Source organism: Ascaphus truei, chromosome 15 (assembly GCF_040206685.1).
Source record: "Ascaphus truei isolate aAscTru1 chromosome 15, aAscTru1.hap1, whole genome shotgun sequence".
Taxonomy (NCBI): domain Eukaryota; kingdom Metazoa; phylum Chordata; class Amphibia; order Anura; family Ascaphidae; genus Ascaphus; species Ascaphus truei.
The window spans coordinates 14,412,695-14,431,803 of record NC_134497.1 but is presented as its reverse complement, the minus strand read 5'-3'; the positions used below and the strand labels follow the sequence as shown (position 1 = coordinate 14,431,803).

Sequence of the window (19,109 nt, the reverse complement as noted above, 5' to 3'; positions counted from 1 at the left end):
TTTTACTCCAGCTTTGCAACCATATGAATAAAATGCCCCATAATGAGCTCGTTAAGACAGAGGTTTGATTAGGGTCCGGATAAAGAACGGATCCTTCTGCTCAATTCACCATCATCTGAGAACAGCTTAACCATTTCAGTGCCAGAGGCCCTGCAATATATTGCTGACACACGTAGAGCGCCGGGGACTGGGGGCTGAATTATTGCTTAAAAGAAAGCAGTGGTTAGACAAACCAGATGTGGAGATTCTGCTCTCGGCTTGTTCCTCTCTGAGGTTCAACTTCCCCATGTGTGAGTCAGCCTGGCAGTGACCCTCATCCTGCCTGCTGAGAGGTATGGAGTGTGTGCGCTCTGCCCGATGCCCACTCCCTGCCCTCATCTGTCTGCTGCTGGCATCCCCTCCGCTCCCGGGTGAGTGCAGAGTCCCGATGGGCTCATTAGTCTTGGACAACCACTGCCACTTTCCAGAGCAGCTGGAGAGCCTCTACGTAGCTCAGCTTTTGGAGACCACAGAAGTCTCGCCGTCAGGCGGGGAACCCAATGAGATAAACTCTGCCTTCACTCGGCCACTTTGCAGGCACGGGCATCACGTCATCAGTCAAGAAGAGAAAGGGGCATGAAATGTTTTGGGATTATTTAATAATGATTTCAAGCCCCAACCTAGAAGCAAAACCCCGGACCAGCTTCCTACTGTACCATTCCAAATACCATTTTGTAGCCATTAGTGGGTTTTTGTTCTCACGTTGATAAGTGCCACGTAACTCTCCCCATACTATCACTGGTCTGTGTGAAGGGTCTGGAGTGTAAACTGTGGTTTTGTCCAAGAGCTCACAATCCAAGAGTGAGATAAACCTGATTGATTCAAATGTTTTGCTCTGTCCTTCCCAGGAGTCCGAGGACAGACTCTGAGTGTCCATCAGCCCCAGGGGTCAGTTTCGGTGTCCGTGGGAGGATCTGTCACCCTGAACTGCACGGTTACCGGTGCAGGACCCCCAGGAGGAGTCAGATGGTTCAGGGAGAATGGGGGACCCCGCAAGGAATTCTTCTCCTTTGTAAATCAGAAACCAGACCGAGTGTCCCAGGTAATCAGTGGCTCTAGCTCTGACTTCTCCATCATCATCATCAGCATCACCCGGCAGGACAATGGGACGTATACATGTGTCAAGTTCCGCAGGACAGCAGCAGGAGAGGAGGAGTTCAGGTCTGGAGGAGGCACTGTTCTGTATGTGACAGGTGAGCAGGTGTCACATGATGCTCACATGCATGAATCCTCACCTTGTGATACCTTGTGCTCGTTATATGGACATAGGGAAATGACCACGTCGGGGTGGGGGGAGAGGAGGGGGGTTTCATTATTATATAGGTCCCCCTGGGATTGATGATTTAAACCGAACACGTTACATATATTATAAGTTGTGAGCCCGTTCACATGTCTCAGACAGGTCGGCAACCCTGCTTGTCACCATTATCTCTTCGCATACAGGGCTTCCACTGCAGCAAGGGATTCTGGGTAATGACATGCAAATGAGCACACCGTCACCTTTTGCTTCATGTCCCACAAAAATGTGGCGCAAACGTAAAAAAAAGAAATCCAGCAAATTCCTGACATTCATTTTCTGTCGTTTTCCCCAGAAATTAACTAAAGATTTTTCAGTCCAAATTTTCCGCCAGCAGCTTCTTAATGATTTAAATGACCAGGTATTTAGGAACAATTCACAGTAAATACCGGGCCGGTTTGTTTCCTTGGTAAAATCTATACATGTATATTTAGGCACTGTACCGTGTATAAAGTTTCGCTGGATGTGCATTGAGCTCTGTCTGTGTTTCATGTTCGTCTCTGGTTTTAATGATTTAAATGACCAGGTATTTAATGCAACAATTAGGAACAATTCACAGTAAATACCGGGCCGGTTTGTTTCCTTGGTAAAATCGGACGCGTTTTTCGCTGGTTGGCAAAGCGGCGCAGACTTGTCACTTTGCTCCATGAAACCCTCTCTAGAACGGGTCCTTTCCCCGGTGCAAAAACAGCACCTGATTTATCAAAGATACCAATCCTATATCACTGCGCAGGGTGTTTATGGGTAATACCCATGGTGCTCTGCTCTTCGATGGTTTAGCACCAAGGAATCCTTGATACATAGAAATCAATTTCGGACTTCCGGTATGGCGCCAGCGAGGGCGGACGCAAGCAGCTGAGCTCCAGAGCGTCCCCGCTCTGCAAGGGAAGATCGTAGCCCCAAAATTCAGTCAAAATAAACGTAGCGATCCCCAGCGCAGCCCCCAGGGCGGTAACCCGGGCAAACAGCGGAGAGCTGAGAAGGGGGAAGGAAGAAAGAGTCTCCCAAGATGGGATTGATTTTTGTTACATAGTTACACCGTTACATAGTTGAATATAGTTACATAGTTACATAGTAGATGAGGTTGAAAAAAGACATATGTCCATCAAGTTCAACCTATGCTAAATTTAGACGACAGATACTTTATCCTATATTTGTACTTACAGTATAGGATCTAGCATTGTAGCTAGTAAAAACTATAAAGGGTCAGTGGTTAGAGGGATTTCTCCAAGCAGGGAGACAGCAGGGCTGCTGCTAGGGGGCTGGGCAGCTCCCTCCATCCTGATTGGTTGCTGCTGGGTAATTCCTCCAATCAGGAGGAGGTGTCGGGAGACTGGGAGTGAGCCCAAGGAGAGGAGGAAACAGCATGGAGCGGAGAGAGGTGAGAAAGGGTGTGTGCATCTGTCTCCAGCGCGTCACACCTTTCAACCATTGTGTCCAATATTTTTGGAAAAACCACCTGACAACCCTAATTACAGCATGGAAACATGGAGATCTGGAAGGAAGCAAATGTAGGGAGAAATATCCCAGGGTTAGCAGAGATTACTTGGCTTGCAGCAAGAAAAACGGTGACGGTAAAGTGGATCAAGCCAGACTCTCCCACAACAGACACCGTGAAAGTTGACGTGACTAAATGAATCCTACTAGACAAGTTATATAATGTATACACTGTTCATTTAAGGCAGGAATGTCAAACCGCGCTAGGGATATCACTGAATATAGTCCCTCTTGCTGCCGTCAGTCTGGGGGACTCCACACACCCCCTGTAAAGGTGAGCTCCCGCAAAGGAGCTCACAGACAAGAAAAACAATTGACAGACAGGCGCACTAAGGGGCAAGGATGACTTTAATGTTAAAAGGTGAACAGGTATATAATAATAATAAGGATAAGGCAATAGACAGCCAAAACCACATCAATATAAAACAATGCTAAAATAAACAAAAAACCAAGGTAAAACAAGTATTAGAGTAGCTGGCTATACACCAGCAAAGGCGGAGGAGTGGGACAGGTCAGTACCAGTTTACATGCACTAAAGAGGGGATCCGGAACCGATCTAAGAACATACCCTGCTGAGCAGAGGGAAGTGAAGTGTAGAGACGAGCACTGCCTCCGACTGCAAAACTCCACACGAACAGTAACACGTGACCTCTACGCGTTTCGCACGTAGTGCTTCGTCAGGTACTGACCTGTCCCATTCCTCCGCCCTTGCTGGTGTATAGCCAGCTACTCTAATACTTGTTTTACCTTCGTTTTTTGTTTATTTTAGCATTGTTTTATATTGATGTGGTTTTGGCTGTCTATTGCCTTATCCTTATTATTATACACCTTTTAACATTAAAGTCATCCTTGCCCCTTAGTGCGCCTGTCTGTCAATTGTTTTTCTACACTGTTCATTTATGTAACTGTATTTGTAACCATGTATTATTTGTCAGATTAACTGTGCCCAGGACATACTTGAAAACGAGAGGTAACTCTCAATGTATCACTTCCTGGTAAAACATTTTATAAATAAAATAAATAAATCAGTTAGAACCAGAGACGAATAAAGAACTCAGAACAGAGTCTTTGTTTTTAGACAATGGGAGACGTTTATTGATACTGTGCCACAATAGGACACAGGCTTGATCAAACAGACATTTGAGCACACCTCTCGGGGCCTCCTTGGACTGATATCGGAAAGTCACAGATGATGGCTCTGTTTGGTCCACAATACCATATGAAACAGACAAAGAGAGGAGACAATGGGAACCCTTCTATTAGGCTTGGATTGGAAAATGTATATTGAAAGCTGACGTTTGAGTTTAAAGCTGCAGTTCAGGCAATATCCTGCATGTGTGTTTTTTTTAAATAAATCAGTTCTGTAGTAAGAAAAAATACTTTTAGCATTTTCGGTTTTAAAAAAAAAAACTTTGAAAGACCAATTTTCTTGTATTCTATTTTAACAAGCATGCTTGTTCCTATAGCAACGATTTACATTCCCCATATTTAAAGATGTCGCCAAACTTTGCCGATCAATAGACGGAGAACGAATTGACCGGCAGCTATGCAGTTCTTTAGGTAATTAGAGATTGCCCACATGAAACTATTGAAGTAAAAAATAAATGAAAAAAAAAAAAGACTGAACTGCAGCTTTAAGGAAAACTTTTGTGTTGGTGGGTATTGGGAATTTTCCTTAATATTATTTGTGTAAGTCTATATTATTTTTAATTTGAAACCATGACGTTACATAGTTAAAAAGCACCCCCACAAATACTCTATTCACTCCCCCCCTCTCTCTACTCCTCCTTCTCACTCCTACCAACCATTGTGCCCAAGCACTGCCATCTACTGCACTTATTCCCTCACCTGCTGTCTCTGTAAGTCTCCCAACATACCACTTAGATTGTAAGCTCTCCGGGGCAGGGATTTCCGTTTCTATGGTCTGACTGCTGCGCTTATTGTATTATAATTCCCTGTATTGTCTCTGTGAAGCACTGAGTACACTATTGGCGCTATATAAATAAAGATATACATACGTACAGTACATAGTTGCATAGTTATATAGTAGTTACATAGTTACATAGTAGATCAGGTTGAAAAAAGACGTACGTCCATCAAGGTCACCCTATGCTAAATTTAGACAGATACTTTACCCTATATCCGTACTTACAGTATATTGATCCAGAGGAAGCAAACACACAACCCCAGTGACACATCATCTAATGATATCTCATAAGGGGGATAATAAACTCCTTCCTGACTCCAAATATTGGCAATCAGATTACTCCCTGGATCAACATCCTTCCCATGTTTACTTATTTGGTATATCCCTGTATACCTTTCCTTTCTAAAAAGATGTCCAACCTTTTTATGATCATATTTTGAATCATATGTTCAATATGAATAACCAGTTTCTGTATTAATACGCTTCATTTCTGTAATTGAATGTTATATTTTTGTATTGTAATGTTTATTGGTTTATAATACAATATGTTTGGAAAACCCAATTAAAAAAAGAAAAAAAATACATATCAATTTCACCAAAGCGCGAAGTTCGTTATCACCTCCTTATTGATAAGAACTTCTGTCCTGTAACAAAGTAGCCCAGTTATCTAGTGAGTTTCTTACATTTTATGCAAGTTAATTAAACCGTTTGTCTTGATGCAGCTGCAGATATGGAATTGCTTCCCAGCAAAGGTGCAAGGGGTTAGTACAGTAAGGCAGGGGTTCTCAACTCCAGTCCTCAACCCCTGCCCCCCCCCCCCCCAACAGGACAGGGTTTCAGCATATCCCGGCCTAGAACTTAAAAGAAAGCCTCCCACACCCTGCCTGCAGCCAGGCACTGACTCCTCCCCCTGCCTGCAGCCAGGCACTGACTCCCACACCCTGCCTGCAGCCAGGCACTGACTCCTCCCCCTGCCTGCAGCCAGGCACTGACTCCCACACCCTGCCTGCAGCCAGGCACTGACTCCTCCCCCTGCCTGCAGCCAGGTACTGACGCCTCCCCCTGCCTGCAGCCAGGTACTGACTCCTCCCCCTGCCTGCAGCCAGGCACTGACTCCTCCCCCTGCCTGCAGCCAGGCACTGACTCCTCCCCCTGCCTGCAGCCAGGCACTGACTTCTCCCCCTGCCTGCAGCCAGGCACTGATGCCTCCCCCTGCCTGCAGCCAGGCACTGACTCCTCCCCCTGCCTGCAGCCAGGCACTGACTCCTCCCCCGCCTGCAGCCAGGCACTGACTCCTCCCCCTGCCTGCAGCCAGGCACTGACTCCTCCCCCTGCCTGCAGCCAGGCACTGACTCCTCCCCCGCCTGCAGCCAGGTACTGACTCCTCACCCTGCCTGCAGCCAGGCACTGACTCCTCCCCCTGCCTGCAGCCAGGCACTGACTCCTCCCCCTGTCTGCAGCCAGGCACTGACTCCTCCCCCTCCCTGCCTGCAGCCAGGCACTGACTCCTCACCCTCCCTGCCTGCAGAGAGCTTCGCACAGGAGAGTGAGGGGAAAGATTTGTGTGTCTGTTGTGTGTTTTGTGGGTGTAGCGGGGGCAGCAAAGTCTGTTTTGTTGGTGTGTGTCTGCTGTGTGTGTGTTGTGGGTGCTGCAGTGTGTCTGCAGTGTGTGTTTTGTGGGTGGAGGAGGGGTGCATGCACAATTTCCTTTTAATAAACTTGCAGTAAAAGCAAAAGAATGTAGACAATCATGCTGATAGCCAATAAAGTACTGACAGGACTTATATCAGGGCATAATAGCCCATTACCTGCCAGCTTGTAGCATCCAAACGATATCCATAGCGTGCAATCCGTAGAGTAGACACCCAGAAAGGCAGTGTGTGACAGAGCAAGGCAGGAGGATCTCCAGTCTTGGTAACATAGAAAAAATCCCACAGCAAACTCCATATAGATCAGTTTTATTGCAGGCTCAAAAACAGATGGACTACGTAAACGCACCTACGCGTTTCATGCCGAGGCACTTCATCAAGGTGCCTCGGCATGAAAAGTGCCTCGGCATGAAACGCGTAGGTTTGTTTACTTAGTATATAATGCACTTTCCCTCCACCCAATCGCAGATAGGGGCATTACAGGGCAAACACCTGCGGGTAACAGGTGGGCTCAGTCGTCCGCCGATGGTAGTGGGGACACAGGAACAGGCTTCTGGGGTTCATACCCTACATATCTACTTAGCAGTGCAGCGCCTCCATCTGCCGTAGGCTCCAGGAACTGAAGGTGATCTCCCACGGTAGAACTTATTACCTCTCCCCCTAGTAAGGTCACGCACCAGGCAGGAGGTATATTGCAAAACAGGAACGGGTTTAATACTACACTTCTGCAGTGACAGTTACTCAGCAGTCTTCTGCTGGAGACAGTCAGTCAGCTCAGCTTTCACTGAAGATGGTCCCTGGACCGTCGCTACAGGCCAAGGGCACCCGCAGCCATCCTAGCTCTTCCCTACCTCCCTAGCAGAAGAAGAGGAATAGCGTAGGCCCAATATGCAGCCACTGAAGTGGGGGAAAGAACAGCTCTAATGTTATTGGCCAGCAATGCCCTGCTCTGAGGGGATTATTACTTAAATATTGTTAAGGCAATAAAGCCGTGACCCATTTTTACTTCCACAAAACTGTGTGGTCTCAGTTTGTAGGTGGGGGTGTAAGTAAACCTTGCGGTAGGCACACTTAGCCTTTAAGCATGTGTCACTGTGAGCTACAGTAAGATCAGTGTCATGTGACAGGTCTCCAGGTGTTCACAGGTTATGTGATGCGGACCCCCCTAAACTTGTCCCCTTTGTTTTGCAGCCCCTCCCTCCCCCCCGGCTGTCACTGTCCCCCGTGGCAGGGTACCCACTGGTCAGTCTGTCAACTATACCTGCCGCTCGGATGGATTCACCCCCCAAAATGTCACTGTCGCCTGGATGAAAGGAGGTGACAGGATCCCAGCGGCACAGACAGATGTCCTTCCCGGGACAGACGGCATGTTCTCTCTGCGCAGCACGGCGACAGTGACACTGCATAGACAGGACCTGCTGTCACACGTCACCTGTCTCATCCAGCACCAAGCACTGTCCTCTCCCCTCAATGGGACACTTCTCCTGAGTGACATCATCACAGGTACCAAGCAGGGGGTCTTACTAATACTGCAGAGGGTACAGCAGGGCACATTATTAATACCTGCAAGGAGTATTATTATTGCTACGAAGGGCAATTATTAAGATGGCAGAGTATAGTATTAATGCTGCAGAGGATACTAATAATGCAGAGAATGTTATAAGTACTCCTGAGGTTTTTTAACACTGCATTGTAAATTAGTGATACTGTACACAATACTATTAATACTTCTTACAACAACAATAAGCCTGCAGATGATATTGTTACTGCAGAGCATGATTAATACTGCACAGGGTGTTATTAATAACTCCGTTTTTCTCTGCATACATTCTCACCTTTCTGCGCTTCTCCCCAGTTTCTCCCCAGATTAAGGTCTGGATTGTCCCCCAGAGTCCCCAAACCAACCAGACGGTGACAGCTTTCTGCCGTGTCGCAGGGTTTTATCCCGCGGGGGTGACAGTGACATGGTTAGAGAATGGGGAGAGTTTTCCCGCGGAACCTCAGACAGAGACCCCTGATAATGATGGCACCTACAGTGTCACCTACAGTGTCACCAGGTCCCTGAGGCTGCGACAAGAGGCTAACTACACCTGTCGGGTAGCACACGGGACCTATTCTGTGAATACCTGTTGGGTAGCACACGGGACCTATTCTGTGATGAATGACACGGTGACAGTGACAGTGTCAACGCCTGGGGAAGGTGAGCGGATACAAGCAAGAACATCCTTTCTATCCTGTCCTCTTGCCTCTTCACTTGAAGTCTCCTCCTTAAGTTGTATTGGAATCCCAGCATTACGAACACAGGGGTTCATTTAGTCGGGTACGAGGTTAACCCCACTTTAAGAAAAAAATGATTACAAAAGGTGTTTAGGTAAAACATGTATCTTGCTGTTGTAAAGAGACACACGTCTCTGATTGGCTCCCTGGCGCACTGTGTGACGCGTCGTCGCAGGTGTATCCCCTGCCGGCTGACGCGTCGCAGTACGCAGTGAGCCAGGAAGCGAGGAGGGACCGGGGACAGCTAGGGAGCAGGTAAGGGGCTGGTGGTAGCGCGCGCGCGCCCGCCGACTGCAGCAGGGTCCTAGCCTTAGGCCTGGTCCCCGCTGGCTACTGCAGCGCCCACTGTGGCGAGAGTTGCTCCTGCTCTCAATAGAATTGAGAGCAGGACTCGCGACGGAGCGCTAGGCCAAGCCCCCGGCGGTTCAGTCAATGAGGGCGAACCTGCCGGGTGACGTCATGGCCGCGCCCCCGTCACTCCCCCGCCACGCCCCCCCCCCCCGGTCTCTCTTCCTGCAGCTCACTGCAGACCGGGGAATCGGCTGCACACGCCGCCAGTCTCGCGGGCGCGCGTGCAGCGGAGGAACTGGGGCCTCAGCCTTACTTTGTCACACGCTGAGCTCCCTGCCTGTGACAGTGACAAGAAGGAAAGTTACATAAGAGGGGTTTATGTCCCCCCACCCCCGTCTAATCTCCAAACTGTTCTTCTGCACAATTGGGGTCACAGACAGGGTCATTGTCACCACAATGTGCATGATGTTTACACCTTCCGTGCCAGGCTCTTCTGGTCCTCATGTCCTTGTCCTTGTCACAGGTGATGGGGAGATGATGCTGTATGTTGCAGTAGGAGCCGGAGGCGCTGTGCTGTTGCTGCTGCTGCTGCTCTGTGTGACAGCAATCTTAGTGTGTATGACAGCGAGAAAAAGTGAGTGACCCTGGGAGCTAAAGGGAGAGAGCAGCAATATTATTCTATTATTATTTGATTATACGACATTGAACGTGTACGGAGCTCTGTACAGGGTGAAACGAGAAATAACAGGTGTAACTACTACAGGCAGGAATGGAAAACCTGGGGCAGGGACACAGAGCTAACAATCTAAACAGTCTGTCCATAAGCTTCTGTATAAATAGGGGTGGTTGTCTCTGTTTTCTGTCTATAAAGCTGATATTCTTATTCTGTTTCTAGGAAAATTAAGGGCAAACACGCAGTCTCCGAGAGGCGAGAACCAGGTAAAGAATTTACTTCTAAACATGTCCAAGGGGATAATGGAAGGAGAGTTAGGGTGTATGAGGGGAGGTGGGGAGTATTATGGGGATCATACAGTGAGGGGAGGGGTGGTATTATGGGGATCATACGGGGAGGGGTGGTATTATGGGGATCATACAGTGAGGGGAGGGGGAGTATTATGGGATCATACAGTGAGAGGGGAGGGGGGGAGTATTATGGGTATCATACATTGAGGGGGGAGGAGTGTTATGAGAACCACACAGTTAGGGGGGGGGGGTTGCGGAGTGGAGTATTATGGGGACCATACAGTGTGGGGGGAGGTGGGGAGTATCATGGGTTTATACAGTGAGGGGGAGGTGGGAAGTATGTTAGGGGTCAAAAACTGTAGGGTAGACTGGGGTAGTGAGGGTGTGTGGGGAGTATTATGAGGGCAGTGATGGGGGGGTATTATGAGGGCAGTGATGGGGGGGTATTATGAGGGCAGTGATGGGGGGTATTATGAGGGCAATGATGGGGGAGTATTATGAGGGCAGTGGTGTGGGGTATAATAAGGGCAGTAATGGAGGGGTATTATAAGGGCAGTGATGGGGGGAGTATTATGAGGGCAGTGATGGGGGGGGTATTATAAGGGCAGTGATGGGGGGGTATTATGAGGGCAGTGATGGGGGGGTATTATGAGGGCAGTGATGGGGGGAGTATTATGAGGGCAGTGATGGGGGGAGTATTATGAGGGCAGTGATGGGGGTGGGGGTATTATAAGGGCAGTGATGGGGGTGGGGGTATAATAAGGGACGTGATGGGGGTGGGGGTATAATAAGGGCAGTGATCGGGGTGGGGGTATTATAAGGGTCCAACAGTGAGGCATATAAGGAGTCAGTGTTTCTTTATACCCCGCAGGCTGATGAAGACCCCGGGTTAATCTATGTGGACATCGCTCACTTTGACAGAAGTGCCGCCCCCCACCCAGCACCCAGCGCTGACCCGATCTATGAATACACCAGTGTGCGGTGCCAGAACCGGCCCGCTGACCAGCTAGCCAACTCCAGCCTGCAGATGACGCAACTGAGCAGAGAACCCCCCAAACCCGAAGCCGATCCCGTGGTCTATGCACATGTGAACAAAAGGAGACTAATCACATGAGGTGTGAAAGAGCAGCACGGAGCGTGTTATATAATCACCATCATTTGTAACATCCCCAGCCCCAGGAGAAATCAATCCACATATACACATCCATCCATACCTACACGTACACACACATCCATCCATACATACACATACACACACATCCATCCATACATACACGTACACACACATCCATCCATACCTACACATACACACACATCCATCCATACCTACACGTACACACACATCCATCCATACATACACGTACACACACATCCATCCATACATACACGTACACCCACATCCATCCATACCTACACACACATCCATCCATTCATACAGGTACACACACATTCATCCATACCTACACGTACACACACATTCATCCATACATACACGTACACACACATTCATCCATACATACACGTACACACACATTCATCCATACATACACGTACACACACATTCATCCATACATACACGTACACACACATTCATCCATACATACACGTACACACACATTCATCCATACATACACGTACACACACATCCATACATACATAAACGTACACACACATCCATCCATACATACACGTACACACACATCCATACATACACGTACACACACATCCATCCATACATACACGTACACACATCCATACATACACGTACACACACATCCATCCATACCTACACGTACACACACATCCATCCATACCTACACGTACACACACATCCATCCATCCATACCTACACGTACACACACATCCATCCATCCATACCTACACGTACACACACATTCATCCATACATACACGTACACACACATTCATCCATACCTACACGTACACACACATCCATCCATACATACACGTACACACACATCCATCCATACCTACACGTACACACACATTCATCCATACCTACACGTACACACACATCCATCCATACATACACGTACACACACATCCATCCATACCTACACGTACACACACATTCATCCATACATACACGTACACACACATCCATCCATACATACACGTACACACACATTCATCCATACATACACGTACACACACATTCATCCATACATAGACGTACACACACATTCATCCATACCTACACGTACACACACATTCATCCATACATACACGTACACACACATTCATCCATACATACATGTACACACACATCCATCCATACATACACGTACACACACATCCATCCATACATACACGTACACACACATCCATCCATACCTACACGTACACACACATCCATCCATCCATACATACACGTACACACACATTCATCCATACATAGACGTACACACACATTCATCCATACATACACGTACATCGTAGGGTCGCCAGGTGTCCAGTATTGAACTGGACTGTCCTGCATCTGGACACTGTGTCCAGCAATACATGAGAGGTAATTCTGGACATGTATGTGTATACTGGTATTACCTCTCTGGACATAGTGACCAGAGCGGCTTGGGGACCGCGGGATTTCCCTCGGCTTAGGGGCTGGGCAGCTCCCTCTGTCCTCATTGGATGCATTACCCTGCAGCAGCCAATCAGGAGGAGGTGCCAGGAGGCTACGGGTGGGGCCGAAGGGAGGAGGAAACAGCATGGAGCTGTGAGAGGTGAGTGGGTCTCGAGCGCTCGCACCTTTCACCGTTGTGTCCAGTGTCAATGGAGAAGCCACCTGGCAACCCTACTGCTGCGGCACAGTTTATTCGAGCATTTGCCCGTTCTGTGCCGCAGCAGTAGCCTGGCGCGCGCCCGAGTGTGACGGGCGCACGCCGAAGCAGCGGAAGAGCGCCCTCTGATCGGGGCGCTCTCCCTACCGCTGCCGGGTCCGCCGGGTCCCCCGGAACCTCCTGCCGCTGTCCCGCGATCGCGGGACACCAGGGCTCCCTCGGGGAGCCCCTGGACACGCGTGCAGCGGGCGCACGCTCCCGATGACGCGTGACCGCGCGTCTATGACGCGCGGCACGCCGAGGGGCGGCCACTAGCAAGCCGGGAGATTTCCCGGCTTGCGGTACCGACCACACTTCAATAAAGTGTGTCGGTAGTGTACGTACATTTAAACACACGTACACACGCACATATACCGAAGTACATGCATACCTACATGTACATACACGTCGTACATGCATACATGTATGTACACACATTAACATTCACTGATACACAGACACATACATTGTACACACTTCCCTACATCCCTGTCCTTCCTACTGCAACTTTTCAGTTCAGAGAAAGTGTTCTGTGGGTCTCGATGTCTCTCTGCACTGTCCCCCTCCTCTCTCTCGCTCTGTCTCCCTCTCCCTCCCTCTGTCTCCCCCTCCTCTCCCTCCCTCTGTCTCCCCCTCCTCTCCCTCCCTCTGTCACCCCTCCTCTCCCTCCCTCTTTCTCCCCCTCCTCCCTTCACTATTGCTATTAGATTAAATGTGATCAGATAGCACCACCCTGTGGGGATGTGTGTAACAGCAACATAATATGGGAATATAGGGAGTTATACAGTAGGGAGGGGTTATATGGGGCAATAGGAGTTTTAGGGAGCGGTTATATGTGCAATAGGAGGAGTTTTAGGGAGCGGTTATATGTGCAATAGGAGGAGTTTTAGGGAGCAGTTATATGTGCAATATGAGGAGTTATAGAAAGCAGTTATAGGGGGCAATAGGAGGACTGGATCCGGTTACAGAGGCCCCGCACGCTTCCCCATGGCATTTAAATTAAATGCCGGGAGACCACGCGAGGTCTCTGCAACATCACTTACCGTGATTCAGTCGGCTTCAGCGACGCATCGTGATGTCACAGGACACCATCATGCGTCATTTGATGCTTCAGAGCAGGTAAGGGGGGAGAGCCGGCAGGGGGGGACGCAAGGCAAGAAGTTTGCTCACCCCTGCGTTACATGGACACTGTAGTCCCCCTCTACAGGTCAGCGCACAGGCTCTCCTCCGCAGTCAGCTGTGGTGACGTCAGGAACAAGAATCCGTGCTTGACTATGGATCGCTGTGAGGGTCAAAACACATCCATGGTCCGTAATCAAGCAGAGGAGAGCCTGTGTGCTGTCCGGGGAGAGGGGACCACAGCGTCTCACAGATCAGCTCGTTACTTGTGTATTCTTGTGAGTGCGTTTGTCTTTTCTGTAATCATTAAAACTTTGTAGTACTCTGCACTATTACAGACTCCATCTCTCTCTCTCTCTCTATATCTATATATTGCCAAGTTGATTTCTTAACCATTCTCATAGGCTGTATTTACCCTGTCATTGATTGCACCGGACACTAATTTGCATATGTATATCACTGCCTAGCAGTCACTACTCAAGGATTGCACATGTCATGATAATGTCATGAGATATTATGTACTTTAATCCATCTGGTGCTTCAGGGGTTAAAAAGGTACAACTTGGGTTTAAAAATACAATATGCTGGGTGTGCAACAGGTCAGGACTTCTTCCGGGTTTGTGTTCGTCTTCAAAGAGAGCTTAATTGGGGGGAGGGGAGGGAGGGGGGATATTGTGGATGGGGGGATATTGTGGAGGGGGAGCTATCCTGTATGGCCCACTATATGTGCCAGGTGGGTTGTATGTTTCTGATAGAGTTTCAAGATAAGGGCAGTTGTCTGGCCAGAGGTGGGAATAAAATATGGCCATTGTGATAACTTTATAAAAATGATTCTTTTAGAGCTACCTTCAAAAGCATTCTCTGGAGGGTTCTGCAAGGTTCGAGGGGCGCGGATAAGAAAGTGTTCAACAGAAGAGTGACTTTATTAAAAATGAGAATATCCTCCTCTGCATCTTAAGGGTTACAAATCTGTAATCATGTCACAGAATGGCATGCTCTGAAATCACATACTGCATGTTGAACAGGTACTGGGAGACAGATATTAATTTGTCACTCAGGTTTAGGGTTAAGGCGGTCATGCTTAGTCTGGTCGCACGAAAAAAATAGAAGACGGACAAGCGCACGACTCTCATAGTGTAGTATAAAAATATCATTTGCAAAATAGTAAAAAGTAAGTATCACACATACAAAAAACACATTTTAGTTTTTTTTGTACGTGTGATACTTACCTTTTACTATTTTGCAAATGATATTTTTATACTACACTATGAGAGTCGTGCGTTGGTCCGTCTTCTATTTTTTCTAGTGCTTTGAGATGACGAGCTACCTTCTTTAGAAAGCAAAAGGCTCTCTCATTTCTATTCCTTGATATAAGGTTGTGTTGTTTCACTTCTCATACTATAGATACACATCATATCATTTTACCTTAACCACATACCACGTGGGTTATAACAGGGGTGCGCAAACTGGGTGGCACGAGATTTTTATGGAGGGGGGGGGCGCGGGAAGTTGCAGAGGCCCTGCGCTCTTCCACAAGACATTTAAATTAAAAGCCGGGGATCGCGGGAGGCCTCTGCAACTTCCTTTACCTTGTCTGTCCTTTACCATGGCAACGTGACGTCACGTGACCCCGCGGCGTCATTTGATGCCGGAGCCAGGGTAAGGAGAGGGGTGTGAGCGAGGGGGAGTGCAGACAGGGGGGGTACTGGGGGGAACGTTTGCACTCCCCTGGGTTATAACACTGACCATTTCACTCTTCACTGGTTAAGGTGTCACTTTCACTTATTTTTCAATTGGTACGCTGTATTTTTTCACTTTTTTTAGTCTTGTCGCATCCGCTATGAGCGTACATGTAAGTGTCTTCCCGTCAGGCCCGAAAGCCCCAAAAGCGCGGCAAATGTAAAATGCGGGCGGACATTTTTGCCGCCCTCAAATGTTACCGCCCTAGGCCCGGACCTAATGGAAAATGCGCCACTGAGTGTGTCTACATCAAGTTTTTTTAAATTGTTGTACAAATACATTTTATACTCAGATTTACACTATGCGGAACGCGTTTTTTCTCCCCCGTCTCTTGTCGTTAAACTTTGGATGTGGTTCATCCTTCACCTGAAGCTGCGGCGCTACCTTTGCCATCATCACCTGTCACCAATGGTTTCTCCTCTCTCACTCAACACCCCCCTCCTCCTCTCTCACTCAATACCCCCCTCCTCCTCTCTCACTCAATACCCCCCTCCTCCTCTCTCACTCAATACCCTCCTCATCTCTCACTCAATACCCCCCTCCTCCTCTCTCACTCAATACCCCCCTCCTCCTCTCTCACTCAATACCCTCCTCATCTCTCACTCAATACCCCCCTCCTCCTCTCTCACTCAATACCCCCCTCCTCCTCTCTCACTCAATACCCCCCTCCTCCTCTCTCACTCAATACCCTCCTCCTCTCTCACTCAATACCCCCCTCCTCCTCTCTCACTCAATACCCCCCTCCTCCTCTCTCACTCAATACCCCCCCTCCTCTCTCACTCAATACCCCCCTCCTCCTCTCTCACTCAATACCCCCCTCCTCCTCTCTCACTCAATACCCCCCTCCTCCTCTCTCACTCAATACCCCCCTCCTCCTCTCTCACTCAATACCCCCTCCTCCTCTCTCACTCAATACCCCCCTCCTCCTCTCTCACTCAATACCCCCCTCCTCCTCTCTCACTCAATACCCCCCTCCTCCTCTCTCACTCAATACCCTCCTCCTCCTCTCTCACTCAATACCCCCCTCCTCCTCTCTCACTCAATACCCCCCTCCTCTCTCACTCAATACCCTCATCCTCCCCTCTCACTCAATACCCCCCTCCTCCTCTCTCACTCAATACCCCCCTCCTCCTCTCTCACTCAATACCCCCCTCCTCCTCTTTCACTCAATACCCCCTCCTCCTCTCTCACTCAATACCCTACTCCTCCTCTCTCACTCAATACCCCCCTCCTCTCTCACTCAATACCCCCCTCCTCCTCTGTCACTCAATAACCCCCTCCTCCCTCATTCAATTCCCTGTAATGTAGGGGGGGGAGGGGAGGGGTGTCACGGTAGCTAGTGATAGATTATAATACACACAAAAATATTTGGGTTGAATTGAACACGACGTAGATATAATAAATATAGTTTATTCCTTAAAGAAGGTGAACACAGAAGATGATACAAATAACAGACAAGAAATAGCACTTACTTAAGAGTTGGACAATGAAGCAATCAGGTACAGGATTAGCAATTCATTCAGCAATACAGGTTCCAATGAAGACATCACAAAAAGACACGAAAGACAATGGGTATAGGGCTTACACTTGTTTATATGGAGTTTCAGCCCCATTCCCTAACATTTGGGCGCCTGAAAGTCTATCAGACTTCTTATTAGTCAGGAATCCTTTTTGTCTGTAAGTGTGAATTATGACACTTACAGACTACTCAGGCTCTGCGTTTCTCCGCCCTATTGTACACAATCAGAGTGGCCAAGTATTTGATCAGGGAGGCTGTTTGTAGACAAATGGTCGCCATTCTGAACATTAACATAAAGCAGAGCCAGTAACTTTCCCGGGCTTTATCCCAGCCTTGAAAAACAGTATATTCTTTAATAACTACATATATTAAAATAATCGTTCTGTGGGTCTGAACGGGCTGAAATTTGCCAGGTCCTCATGCCGGAGGACCCTTGCCATAGTGGCCAAATATCAGCCTTCCACAACCCCCAGAACCGAAGATACAGAAACCAAGTTAAAATCCCCTATTAACTTTAATGCAGGATTCTCCGCTATAGCTAAAATAAATCTCTGCATTTCACTCTCCCATTGAAATCAATGGGCTCTGCTGCTATAGGCTTTCAATGGAGCAACTCCGCCATTGAAGTCAATGGGGAAATCACAATTTTCACATTTGCCTATACTCCATCTGGTTAATCGGAGAGGGCTGGAAATGGCCATGCAGTCATGCCGGTACAGTGACTACCTGCGGCCAAAATCCCAGCCCTCTGATACTCACAGAACTGGAGATATAGGCTTACACTTTTAACACTTTCGGACTTGGCTGTTTCAAAGCCACGCGGCTTTTCTCCATTAGAATCAATATGGCCGGCGCCTCCATAGGAAATGCATGGGCCGGCGCCGCCATAGGATTCAATGGGACCTCCGCTCCCATTAGAGTCTATGGCGCGACCCTCGTGGCGAGTGCGACCTTTTACGGGGGTCCCTCATTCTCGGACCCGTGGTGGTCGAGTGTGGGGGTTCCTAGGGTCTAGGGGCAAAAATTATTTTATTCCTGGGTGCCCTAGAACCTAAGTTTCCCATGCCAATTGTGATTGAACTTAACCTAATGTGATCAATGCTCTTTTTTAGACAATGTATCCGCTTCTGCGGTCTGCGGTTTGGATGGCTGCCAATCCGTTCCTGGAGGTCGGCGTCGAGGAATCCCCATTGGAATGAATGGCTTCATTGACTTACAATGGGGAACCGCCGCTCCTCTTCTCGGGCGCAACCTGCAGGTCTTCTGATGAAAATGGGCCCAAATCGCCAGTATCCCCATAGGATCGTATGGAGCTGCAACGGCGACCTATGGGGAGCTGCAAAATGGAGCCTGCAAAGGCGGGGAAATGAAACAAAGGGCTATAATCACTCCTTAACTATTAACCCTTTCCCTCCCATATAGATCCCAGTGTATGTGTTGGTGCAGACACTGGAATGGGAACAATACACATTTACAGGGGAATACACATTTGGCTGCTGAAGCAGGGTAAAAACACATTACTGGACCGCAGTCCAGTTAACCCATTGCTTCCCAAGTGAGAGCAGGGGGTGGCCAAATTGGGTGTAACCCCTTTAATACCAGGCCAAACCCCCTCTCCCATGACGGGGGAAGGGAATAACCTCTTGCTACAGTCACAGTAGAATTGGGTGCTAGGGGTAATATTGATGAGAGACAGGACCTTATAAGAAATAAGGAAAAAAGAGAACCCTATTGTAACACTCCAAGTTAAAGTGTAATGGTCAATTAATTCAAATGTAAACTTTAATGGTGCAGTATATATAATGTTAAAATATATTAGGACAGACTAGACAAACAATAACAGACACAGATGATTCTCCATTGAAGAGTGATGATACTCACTAGAAATACTAAATTGGGGGTTATTATACCCATACAGTTCTATATATCGCAGAAATGGTTGTGATCGTTGG

General features: G+C 48.2%; 1 protein-coding gene across 4 annotated transcripts; it reads left to right on the top strand.

Moving 5' to 3' along the window:
- Positions 1 to 311: 311 nt before the first annotated feature.
- Positions 312 to 18,876, top strand: SIRPB1 (signal regulatory protein beta 1). 4 transcript variants are annotated; one of them, XM_075571705.1, is made up of 8 exons: positions 312 to 410; positions 888 to 1,232; positions 7,601 to 7,912; positions 8,265 to 8,609; positions 9,501 to 9,611; positions 9,873 to 9,916; positions 10,812 to 11,055; positions 18,270 to 18,876. In XM_075571705.1, exons 1-7 carry the CDS (start codon positions 335 to 337, stop codon positions 11,052 to 11,054), a joined length of 1,476 nt encoding a protein of 491 aa, XP_075427820.1. In that variant the 5' UTR covers positions 312 to 334; the 3' UTR covers position 11,055; positions 18,270 to 18,876. The 4 variants fall into 4 exon arrangements, with proteins under 4 accessions (XP_075427820.1, XP_075427819.1, XP_075427818.1 ...); XM_075571704.1 differs by lacking the exon at positions 18,270 to 18,876 and adding an exon at positions 13,987 to 14,230; XM_075571703.1 differs by lacking the exon at positions 18,270 to 18,876 and having other exon boundaries at positions 10,812 to 14,230.
- The last annotated feature ends 233 nt before the right edge of the window (positions 18,877 to 19,109 follow it).

Coding starts and splice junctions, on each gene's coding strand:
- SIRPB1 (XM_075571705.1), top strand. CDS start 335: ATGGAGTGTGTGCGCTCTGCCCGATGCCCACTCCCTGCCCTCATCTGT. Junction 1,233..7,600: donor CACTGTTCTGTATGTGACAG/GTGAGCAGGTGT, acceptor TTTGTTTTGCAG/CCCCTCCCTCCCCCCCGGCT. Junction 7,913..8,264: donor CCTGAGTGACATCATCACAG/GTACCAAGCAGG, acceptor GCTTCTCCCCAG/TTTCTCCCCAGATTAAGGTC.